The following is a 10,974-nucleotide window of genomic DNA, read 5'->3' as shown; positions in this document are numbered from 1 at the left end:
GCTGGGGAATTCGCCCTCCAATAATCACAAACAGGCTTGGGAGCCCGGGCGTGTTTGGTTAATTGTTAGAATAAAATATTACTGAGCTCTGACAAAGGAATCCTGCCCCACAGCCCGGCGCGGCCGAACAATGGGCCCCGGCGCAGGATGCCGCGGGCCGAGCAGCGGGGCCGGGGGCCACAGTGGCGGGGGGCAGCGCGGTCCCCCTAGGTCGCCAGCCGAGCCCCGGCAGTCCCCCAGCTTCTCGGCAGCTTGGCGTGGACGTGCCCTGTGCCGGCGCTGGAGCCGTCGTGTGCCCGCTCACCGGTACGGAGGGGCAGCAGGGTCCAGCCAGGCCCCTCACCGCTGCCTGGCTCCCGCTGGGCATCGAGAGCCGCTGGAGCCAGCGCCCGCCTGGGGAGCTGCGATACCATCGGGGCCTGGATCCGCGGCATCCAGCCTCGGCACGAGCTGGTGCTCCCGCTGAGCCCGGCATCCCGGTCTTGTTGGCTTCCCCCCGTGCCGAGGCCTGCCGGCTCCAATGCCCGGCTCTGGCTCCAGCTCCGGCGGTGGGGAGGAGGGTGCATGGAGCCAGCGGTGCCGGGGGCTGCAGCCACCCCCCTGGGAAGCAGCCGTGGAGAGGAATCACGTGCAAACACCCAGGCACGTGCGTGCACACACACACATAATTACATGCATGCACACACATATACATCATATGCATGCATGCACGCACACATACAAGCATTCACACTCACATGCACGCACATCCCGGAGGCTGCAAACCTCTCTCCGGTGGAGGCGGCAGCGGAGCGAGGCAGAGCTGCTTTCCAGCAGCACCCAGCCCTTCACAGCGAGGACGCAGCCTCCCGTCACGCAGCCTGCAGCACGCAGCGAGGGAGCGAGCGATGGGGGTGCAGGGAGGGACAGCACCCAGAGCTGGGCTTGGGCGCACCCCGCCTCTCGGTTGGCACATCCTGGCACGGGCACTCCGGCACGCTGTGGCACAATCTGGTCGGCAGATGCCTGCAAGACCAGCAGTGGCCCACGAAATGGGGAGGGGGGTGTGTCAGCACTTTCCTGCTGCCCAGCGGGGCTCAGGCACCCGGCATCCCATGACCAGGGGTGCCAGGACCCAGCTGGGCCATGGCACAGCTCTGTACAGCCCGTCCCCGTCCCTCAGGACCCGCCATCCTCCAGCTGGAGCCAGGCAGCGACGCCACTGGGTGTGCCGCCCCGCGCCCGGCTCTCCCTGCTCCTCCAAACCAGCCGCTCTCCAAAGGATGGAGCAGTAAAATATTCAGCAGAGCCCCTAGCGTTTATCACACCGTAAATCTGGGCTTTCAACAGCTTTACGATGCTGCAGGGAGATGGGAGAGAACAAAACGCTGCTCTGCTTCGTCAGACACAGCCTGCATGTGCCAGTGCCCCCAGCGCTGGGGCTGCCAGGGGACTGGCCCCCAGCCCCGCTCACGAGGGAGATGAAGACCAAAGCAGGGGGCTCGTGTGGGTGAGAACGCCCCTGGACACCAGCCAGGGGGGCTGCTGGGACCCCAGGATGGTGACGGCTCTGCTCCAGTCCAGGGGCAGCTGTGTTTCAGTGGGACGGTGATAGCGCAAAGGGGCAAAATGTGCCTCCAGCACTGGCTCTGCGGAAATACGGCAGCCACCGGCCCTTGGCACAGCCCCTGGGCATGGTCCCCCAGCACGCTGCCCCAGCACGGTGGGGTCTGCTGCTGCCTCCGAGCTCTGCCTGCGTCCGGGCTGGGATGCAGCACACCGGTCCTGGGAAGGAGCACCAGTCCTCATCCTGTCTCCATCCCCATTCCCATCCCCGCAGCCCCAGCAGCACCCGCCGCCGACCCCCAGCTCCCGCAGGACCGTGCCGTGATTGCAAAACAAGCAGCGAGGGGAGGAAGCCGTGATTGCACTGCTTGCACAGCGCTCGGATGCATCTGGCAAGGCAATCAGCCGGCGGAACATGGCACGGTGCAGGGGCGAGGGCACGGTGAGCGAGTCCCCCACCCTGCGCATCCCCTCGTGCTCTAACACACCCGTGTGCAGCCTTGGCACACACACTACGTCCTGCCCCGCAGTGTGCCCAAGTGTGCACACGGCATCCCTGCACCCACCTCATCCGTGGTCCGGGTAGGCTTACACAAAGGGGTGTGTGCCTTGCACAACCCGCCCGGACCATGGGTGAGGTGGGGGCTGGCAGGGTGCCTACCGGCTGCCAAGCGGCTGGCACGGCACGGGGGGGGTGCCCACGGCAGCAGTGGCTGCTGGAGCCGGATCAGAGCGGCCCCCCCAGAGCAGCCAGGAGCGTGCGGTGCTGCCCTCGAAGGAAATGCGCTCACTCCCATGTGCTGCACACTTGGGTTCGCCTCGCTGCTATTTTTATTTGACTTTTCAGGGCCCGTTTCCTTTTTCCGGCTGTTTTTGCTGTGATTCCACCGTCGCTTCGACCTCGCTTTTCCCCTCCCTCCCTTTAGCCTCTTCCTTCACTCTTTCCTTCCTTTCCATGCACTCATTCCTGCCGCCGCACCGGGCTCCCTCTACCCCCACCCGGTAGCCGGTGCTCACGGCAAGCTCGCGGCAAGCGTGCCAATGCCTGTAAACCCCTGCAAACACCACGACCGCCGGCACTCGCCTCCCACCACCACTCAGATGCTAAACCGGTAGCACTGGGCATAACCCCCCCTCCCCCCCTGCCATTCCCTGCCTGCAGAGGCAGCCGGAGCGAGATGCCGAGGGGGGGTACGCAGGCAGCACACGGTTATTTCTCGGCTCAGCGGCAGCCACCGGGTAATGAACAGGGACGGTTATTGCTCTGTTTTATCTGGGAAGGTGCTGACGGGTTGGCAGAGAAGTGGGGGACTTTGTTCCAGTCTTGACGCAGAAAAAGGCAGTGAGTCACCCTGTCCCAAGCTACCGTCCCGCTTGTGCCGGTGCACGAGCCACCAGGTCCCGTCGGGGCCCCCAGCCCCATACACAGAGAAGTAAGCATCAATCGAGCTATTTTGGGATGCTGGCAGGATGCAGGGGGGGGTGTTGTTATATTTGGGGGTGGTGGTTGGGATGAGGGGGGGAATAAGAAAGAAAACTCAAATCCAAAGCAGTGCAAAACCCCCCGTGGAGGCAACAGAAACGGCAGGAGGAAAAAAAAGGCAGCGTTCGAGCCTGGTTTCCCCTCCCTGGGCACCCCTGAGGAGGAGGATGGAGCTGGGAGGAAGGAGCCCAGGCATGGTGGGGCTGGCCAGGGAGGAGCGTGGCACCAGCGGCAGCACGGTGCAGCTCTGGGAGGCCTCCAGCATCGGGATGTGCCCAACCGCGGCTCCCCGGATGGGCCCCGCTGCCGGCGCCAGCCTGCCCCGTGCCACACAGACGGCATCTCCTGGGGCCCACAGGCTGAACACCCACGGGCCCTGGAGGGACCCCACAAGAGCAGCATCCCCAGCCTGAGCCCCTCTGGTCTCACCCCCAAACCAGGGTCCTTGTTGTGCCCCATCAAATCAAGGGGTCTCGCCTGCACCCTGCTAAACCCCGGTGTGCCTGGGGCAGCCCCAGCCTTGGCAATGCAGCCTCCCCCCCTCCCCAGCTCCTGCCAGCCCAGGTCCCAGAGGCAGGGGGTGGGCAAGGACCCCCGAGCATCCCCTGCCCTCTCCTCCCTGCACTCCCTGGCCCCGGACAGCTGCTTGAACCCCCAGAGAAATCCCCAGAGAAAGGTGCCCCCCGCCCCCTCCAAGGCAAACGGGTGGGGGTCCCACCCTGGGGGTCCCACCCATCGGCAGCACCCATTGCTCCCCGCAGCTGCAGCCCTGCCTGGACCGGGGGTGCTGGCCGAGGCCCCGCTGGCGTGGCCGTGGTCCAGGCGGGAGCCGTGGCCCTGAACAGCCATCCCGCTCCACTCAGCGCGCACAGCCCACTGCTGCCATCTCGTGTCCTCGACACACGTCCCCACAGCCACCCAGCCCGGGCCGGCCCCACTCGCAGCTCTCACAGCGTCCGCCCCGGTGAGAGGCGCTGGGGAAACTGAGGCAGGAGTGCAACACGAGTCCTCCCTCCTCGGCCGCTGCTCCAGCCCTGCCCGCGGCTCGGGGAGGGGGAATGGCCTCTCAGAAAAGCAGCTCCTGCAGCAAAGCCCCATCCTCCACCGTGCATGCACCAGCATGTGTGCAGGATGGGGCCCCGTGGGCCAGGGATGCAGGTAGGCAGGCAGAGACAGGATGCCATGGTGCCCACCACCACTGCCTGCTCCTTCCCAGGCTTGCACGGCCCCTGCCGCCGTGCCTGGACTCTGCGCCATGCCGGACCCTGCGCCATCCACAGCACAAGAGCCCCTGGGTCGCCAGATGAAGCACCCAAAGGGCTTCCAGGGAAGGAGAGGTTTTATTTCTGGCTTCCCAGAGACTGTTTGCCACCCAACAGGAGAGCAGGGACCCTGGCCATGGCACTGGCAGAGCGCAGTGAGGAGAAAGGATGCTCCTCATCTCACCGAACCCCATGTCCCTCTGGCCTTGGCTCACCAGGGGGTGCTGGGGCACCCACAACGCCGAGCAGCCGGGTCCCTCTGCAGTGCTGCCCGTCCCGGAGGCTGAGCCTTGGCCTCAAAGCCCCGCAGCTGCCTGCGGTTTTGCTGTTTATCCACAGGCACCAGCGTTCCCTGGCTTCCCCGGGCACCCAGTGATGCACCCGGGTTTTCCCATCCGCCGCAGGTGCCCGGCTGCTCCACCTGTCCCAGCAGTGCAACAGGGACACGTGTCCCACTCCACAGCCCGGCCACCCTCAGAGCCTTGTGGATGCGCAGCAGTCCCGCTTCCAGCAGAGCCCTCTGAGCCACGACCCCACACGTCCTCTTTCTGCCCTGAAAAGCAACCATTGTCCCCAGGAAAGCAGCAGGTGATGCAGGGCCAGGAGCATCGCAGAAATCCAATGCCTTGCCTCCTTTTTTCAGCACTTCCCCTTTTTCTGCAAGTTTCTGGTGTTCCAGCTTCCTGCCACAGCCGTCCTATGGCAAACCAACCTGCTAGCCCCCCCCACGTGCAATGGGGCTGGTCCCCAGGTACCACTTGAACCAGGAGGACAAATTCAACTCGAGCACCTGCCAGTAGCAACTCTGCCACCTTCAGGGTTGAATTTTCCCCAAATTTCCAAACGAGATGCTGGCAGCCATGGTGTTGGAGCAGCGCATCCCTCCGGCACGTGGCAATGGCGTCCCTATGAGTCCCGGGGGGTGTGGCGGGGTGTGTGCAGGGCGTAGAGCTTCTCCCAGCAGGTCGCCAGCCTCTCCACCTTCCTCCTGATCTCCCGCAGCTGCTTCCTCCTGCGGCCGGGTCCCCCACGCTGGGGCTGTGCTGGGATGCGCGGCAGGTTCTGTGGTCAGTGTGCCAAGGGAGCAGAAACACCCCATCACCACCACGCAGGCGTTAGTCTGGGGGACAAAAGCCACCACCCCAGCACCAAAGATGCACCTGGGACATCACACATGGGGTTTGTGTGGGCAAAGCTGCAGGTTAGGGTGGCCAAACTGCCCGTGGCTGCAGCGAGGGTGTGCTCTCAGGTCCCCAGGGGTCCCCAGAGCTCGCCATTCCCCCTCCCTGAGCCAGCAGCACGCACCCCATAGCACATCCAGTTGGGTCTGCAGGCAGCTTTCCAGGCCAGCAGCACCCCCATCCCCCACCAGCAAAGCCCCAGGCAGGGTTAGCCCCAGCTGAGTTCCCCAGCGATGGCGGGGAGGACTTCCCCAGTGACGGTGGGCAGGATGACCCCAGCACCGTGCCAGAGCCAGGCAGAGCCACGGAGCTGGTGCTTCGCTCCCCCGGGGTTTCCCCACTAGTTAATGAGTTGCTGGCGGCTGCCGCAGGGGATCCTCCCGACCGGGGTTTCCCCAGCAGAACCCCGGGGATGCCGGGGGAGCCCAGACCAGCCCTTTGGGGAGAAATCCCAGTTCCTGCTTATGAGCACCCAGGAGTGAGAGCAGGACTGGGCGAGCCCACCCACCAGGCAAGCATCCTGCTGGGACGAGGCTCAGTGTTCCCGTCAGCCATGGCGTTGCGGCACAGGCAGACAAACCCACTTGGGAGATGGGGGTAAAACCCCACCAGCTTGTCCCCCGCTGCCACAGCCAGACTTCCCTCCCCAGCCAGTTTAAAGCTCACTGGGACGTGCTGTCAGCATCCCCCAGCCACAAACCCAGCACGGAACTTCACCCCCCCGGGATGCTGGGGGCAGAGCCTGGAGACTCCTCATGGGCAGCCAGGAGAGCAAGGAACAGGGCAGGCTCTGCCCACAGCCCACGTGCAGGGAACTGGGAGCCTCTGGGGTGACTGGGAAGGGGCAGGGCTCCCACCTTGCTGATTTTCCTGCAGTTCTCCCTGAGCACGAAGTCAGTGTTTCTGACCACCTTCCACACCGCCAGCTCCTCAGGGCTGTGCAGGGTGCCGGCTGCCACCTCCCGCAGGGACATGCTGATGTTGTAGATGGACAGCAGGATCTTCTGGTCCTGGGGAGGAGAGAAGCACATGGCCCCGGGCAGGAAGGGGGGCTCAATGGCTCTGCCAGGGGCTCAGCCCGCACAGTGCCCCAGCCCTGGGTCCCTTGGTGCTCACCTTGTCCGAACGACAAGCCAGCCCAGCCCTTTCACTCCTGTCCACCGACCCACTCAGGTTTTTCTGGAGAAATAAAGCAAGAAATAAATGCCCCCAAAGCATCAGTGCCTCCCATGTGGGGCAGGACTCTTCTGTATAAACACAGCGCTCTCTCCAGTAATGCTGGCAAAGCAGCCAGCCCCATATCGAGCTCATCCCTCCCCACCCACATCCTGCAGCAGGGCCACATCCAGCTCAGCAGCATCCCCTGGAGCTGAGGGCAGGGGCCCTGGAAGACACCTTCACCACTCACCAGGTTCTGGATCTCATGGAAGATGACAGCGCGGTACTGCCGGAGGATTTTGGCGATGCTGCACCTCTTGCCTCTGCTCAGCACGGCGATGAGCAGCAGGAGCAGAACAGCACAGGAAAGCGCCCGGGGGAGAATCTGCACAGGAAAGGGCTTGGTGTCAGCAGGGGGAAGCCTGGGACAAAGGATGCTCTGGGCTCTGCCTTCAGCCCCGTGCCACAAGCCCCCATCAGACCCATCCCCTGTCCCTGAAGACAGTGTGTGCAGGAGGGGGCTCAGCTGTGTCCTCTCCCAGAGGACATCCTCCCAGCCGAGCCATCTCCTCTTGCAGCAAAGCCCTTGAGAAACTATTCCAGCTTCAGCCCAGTCCAGGCAGCACTGCCCATGGCACACACTGAGCTCTGTCCGGTGCCAGCAGCCAGGTACTTGGCACAGAGGTGTGCCAGGGACCTTGGCACGTCTATAGGATCTGTCCCCGAGCTCCCTGACCCAGCAGGGTCCCCAGTAGCTTCCCAGCTTGTGGCATTTAGAAGCCAGACCCTCAATCACTAAAAATGAAGGGGAGCAGAAAGGGATGTACTCTGCTCTTTAAGAGAGGAACTGGAGGCAGGGAGCTGCCTGGTTCCCCGCCAGCAAACCTCCACACTCCAACACAAACAGCTTCAAGCACCCTCGGAAGGATGCTCTCTGCACCGCTGCAAACCCCACAGCACAGACACAGTTATTCAGCCTTTTTCCGGCTCCCACGCAGCCCCCGCTCACCCTGGGCTTGAGTGCCCTCAAGCAAGAGCCAGACAGAAGCAGCACAAGCGCCTGCTCTGGCCAGCGCGTCCCGGCCGCCTCCGAGCCTCGCGGCTCCAAGCCTTCCCGGCAGCCCCGAGCCGGCCCCGGCAGAGTGGGGAAACCCAAACGCTGACATCTGAGCTGGCGGGGGAACACGGGGAGGGGGCGGCTGGACCCTCTGAGGGATGAGCCTTGGGGCTTTGAAGAAAAGCCAGCACAACCTCAGGTGACCGGGACTGGGGATATTTGAGCAGTCTCTCAGCAGCGGGGCGAGGATGGGGAGCCAGATCACGCACAGCATCTGCCAGGAAAGGAGCCCGACAGCTCTCCGCATCTCTGCATCGCGGAGCGATGGCACAGTGCTGGGGCCCCATCCTGGCACTGGGGCATTTCTATCATCTCCCGTTCGCAGGAAAAGTCCCCCAAAATTGCCCCCCCCATTCCCCTGCTTTGGGTGTCAGGTCTGGGCAGGCAGAAAGAAGCTCAGCTCCTTCCAAATACGCAACCCCTGCGCTATGGCCAATGCACGAGGGAGGAGGAAGGGGCAGGCAGCTCTGCCTGCTGCCGGCATCTGCCTGCCCCAAGCCGCAGCTTGCTTCTCAGCAGGTTCGCTGCCGTCCCAGCCACGTCTGCCTCTCAGGCTTGGCCTTTTGTTCAGAGAAGCCAGAAGGAAGAAGTTCCCTTGCTGAAGTCCAAGCCTGTGCAGATGCCACCCATCTTGCCCTTTGGTGGGAACCTGGAGGGTTCGTTTGTAAAACTGGCATCTGCTCCGCACTCCCGCTCCACAAAGGGTTGATCCCAGCTCCAAAAGGGTGAGGAAAACTTTCCGCGCTCTCCCACTCCCACTGCTCAGCAGGAGCAAGGGGGGCTTAACACGAGATGAAGCACAACATGCTGCAAGTCTGGGAACCCATAGACATGGGCATCACCTGGAAGCAGAAGGATGTGCGAGGAGATGAGCAAATCCATGTGCAACCAGTACAAATCCTACCGGACTCTTTGGCTTCCTTAATGACCACATGCCTTCCAGTAGAGCCATGCTGGGCCCCATCCAAGGGCTGGGAAGGGCAGGGAAGAGCCTCCCCGTGCTGCTGGCTTTGCTCTCTGCAGCCCCACAGACAGATTTTGCCCCAGAGGTGATTCAGCAGAGAGCCAAGGGTATAATCCTCGGGGACACCAAAGGAGAGCACTGCTTCCATGAGGACAGACACCCTGTCCAAAGTCTAAGGGTTGCTCTCAGGAAGCCTCTGCCGCCAGGAAGACAAGGCCATGCAATTTTGCCATTAAACTGGGAATGACTTCCCTGAAGTGGCTTATTAAACAACTGGGACCAAATTCCAGGAGAAAGCACACCATTTACAGCATTTCCAGGCAGCCGAGCCTGGCACTGGACTCAGTCCTTAGCACGGGAGGAAGCGCAGCCTGCAGTTAAAAAAGCTCTGCGAGCAGCTGGGAAAGGAGCCCGGAGGGTGCAGTAGGTGCTTCCCACCACCCCATAGAGAACAGGGAAGCAGTGGCGACAAGAGAGGGATGCAGGGGACAGACGGAGCCAGCAAACCCCGGTCCTGGCCATTGCTTCCCGGCCTTCAGGATGCAGGAAGATAAGTTCAGCGGCTGATTTGGGGTTATTCCCTCTCCCCTTGCTCCCATCCCTGGAGCAACAAGTGGCCCTGGGGTTCAGCACATCCCTTCCCACGGGAGGGCTGGCAGGGAAGAAGCAGCCAGGGAAGCGTGGGTGCCGGACGGTCACAGCCTGCTCCGCCTGGCAGGGGAAGCTAATCTCTTCCTCAGCTCTAATCCTCCAGCAAATATGAGATAAGGGAAATCACCATTATTGATAGAGCAGCTCCTGGTGGCACTCGTGCTAGCCACAGCCACCCAGGCAGCCAGGGGCAATGCCGCCGCCTGCCCTGGAGCCCCGCTGGGGTCCCCAGGTCCTTCCAGCCAGATGGTCCCTGTCCCCAACACCCTCCTGTCCAAAGGGACCCCGCCAGCACCCTGAAGCCCCGGCACCTGCCACAGCCCCGGGCAGGGACGGACCCTCCGTTCTCCCCCTCCAGACCAGCCGGGTCCAAGCCCCATCCTGACCCAGCCCAGCCCCGTCCCGACCGGTCCAAGCCCTTTCCCGGCTGAACCGGCCCCTTCCCGGCCGGACCGGCCCCTCTCCCGATCGGTCCAAGCCCCATCCCAGGAGAATCAGCCGCGTCCCGACGGGTCCCAAGCCCCATCCCGGCCGAGCCGAACCCCATCCCGGCGGTACGGGGGGCTCCGGTCCAGCGCCCTCCGCCCCCACCCAGCGCGGCGGGGTCCCGGGGGAAGGAGCGGGCCGCCCCCCGCCCGCAGAGCCGCAACCCCCGGGCAGGTAAAGGGAAGGGGCAGCGGCCCCGGCGCACTCACCATGGAGCCCCGCGGGCGCTGGGGGGGGACCGCCGGCGCGGACCCTGCGGCGGCTCCCGGGGAGCCCGGCCCGGCCCCTGCGCCGCGTCCCGCTCCGCCGGGGCTCGCGGTTTGAACTTGGCTCCACGGTGGGAGGGGACGGGCCCGGCCGCCGCCGGGGGGACGGGACACGGCGGCCACACCGCCGCCGGCCCAGCCCCGGCCCCCGCGGGGGAGCGCTGCCCCGCGGCCCCGGCATCGCCTCCCGGGCCACCGGCTGCTGTCCCCAGGCGAGCGCGGAGGCCCAGGTCGGCAAGGCGGCGGCCAAGGGAGGGAGAGCGGGCTCGGGGCCGAGTCCTGCTCTCGGTGAGCAGCCGTGGCCGAAGGGTCAGGGCAGGAGAGGCTCCCTCTGCCCTGAAGGGCCCAAAGGCACCAGCAGAGCCAGCACCCCACGGTCTCACCCACCCGCAGATCCAAAGCAAATGCACGTCCCTGCACCAGAGCAGGGACCAGAGTATTTCGTGCTGCAAAGGTGTGCCGCAGCCCAGGAACACAGACCACCCCAAGTTTCAATTTCTGTTAGTGGTTGTGTTGATCATTATCATTCTGGATTCACAGTCAGCAGCTGGTTAGCACTTACAACTACTCCACACCATGTACAGCAGCAGTGACTGTCCAGAGAGAGACCCCTAAAATCCCCACATGCATCGTGGTCCCGTGCTTTCAGCCAAAGCCCCCTCCCATTTCCCCTGAGTTTTGAACAGGCACAGCAACATCAGCACCCAGCCCTGACTCAGTTCTAATTGCTTTTGCAGAGGATGCAATGGAAAAACATGAACTGACAGCAACAAGGCTCCACTGAAGAGTAGAGCGGGTGTGTTTTAGTCAGAGATAAAGAAATGGTTGAATAATTCAGGTCTCAACTTGGCAAGAACGTTC

General features: G+C 63.7%; 1 protein-coding gene across 1 annotated transcript; it reads right to left on the bottom strand.

Annotated features, from left to right (window-relative positions):
• Positions 1-4,371: 4,371 nt before the first annotated feature.
• C17H20orf204 (chromosome 17 C20orf204 homolog) lies at positions 4,372-10,125 on the bottom strand. The gene is made up of 5 exons (XM_054845512.1): positions 10,057-10,125; positions 6,880-7,014; positions 6,588-6,650; positions 6,329-6,481; positions 4,372-5,352 (listed from the first exon to the last, which is right to left on the bottom strand). The coding sequence occupies exons 1-5, from the start codon at positions 10,057-10,059 to the stop codon at positions 5,197-5,199; spliced, it is 510 nt and encodes a 169-aa protein (XP_054701487.1). The 5' UTR covers positions 10,060-10,125; the 3' UTR covers positions 4,372-5,196.
• Positions 10,126-10,974: the final 849 nt, after the last annotated feature.

This window comes from Grus americana, chromosome 17, assembly GCF_028858705.1.
Source record: "Grus americana isolate bGruAme1 chromosome 17, bGruAme1.mat, whole genome shotgun sequence".
Classification (NCBI taxonomy): Eukaryota; Metazoa; Chordata; class Aves; order Gruiformes; family Gruidae; genus Grus; species Grus americana.
The sequence above is the reverse complement of the archived record's forward strand: the minus strand, read 5'-3'. Positions and strand labels throughout refer to the sequence as shown.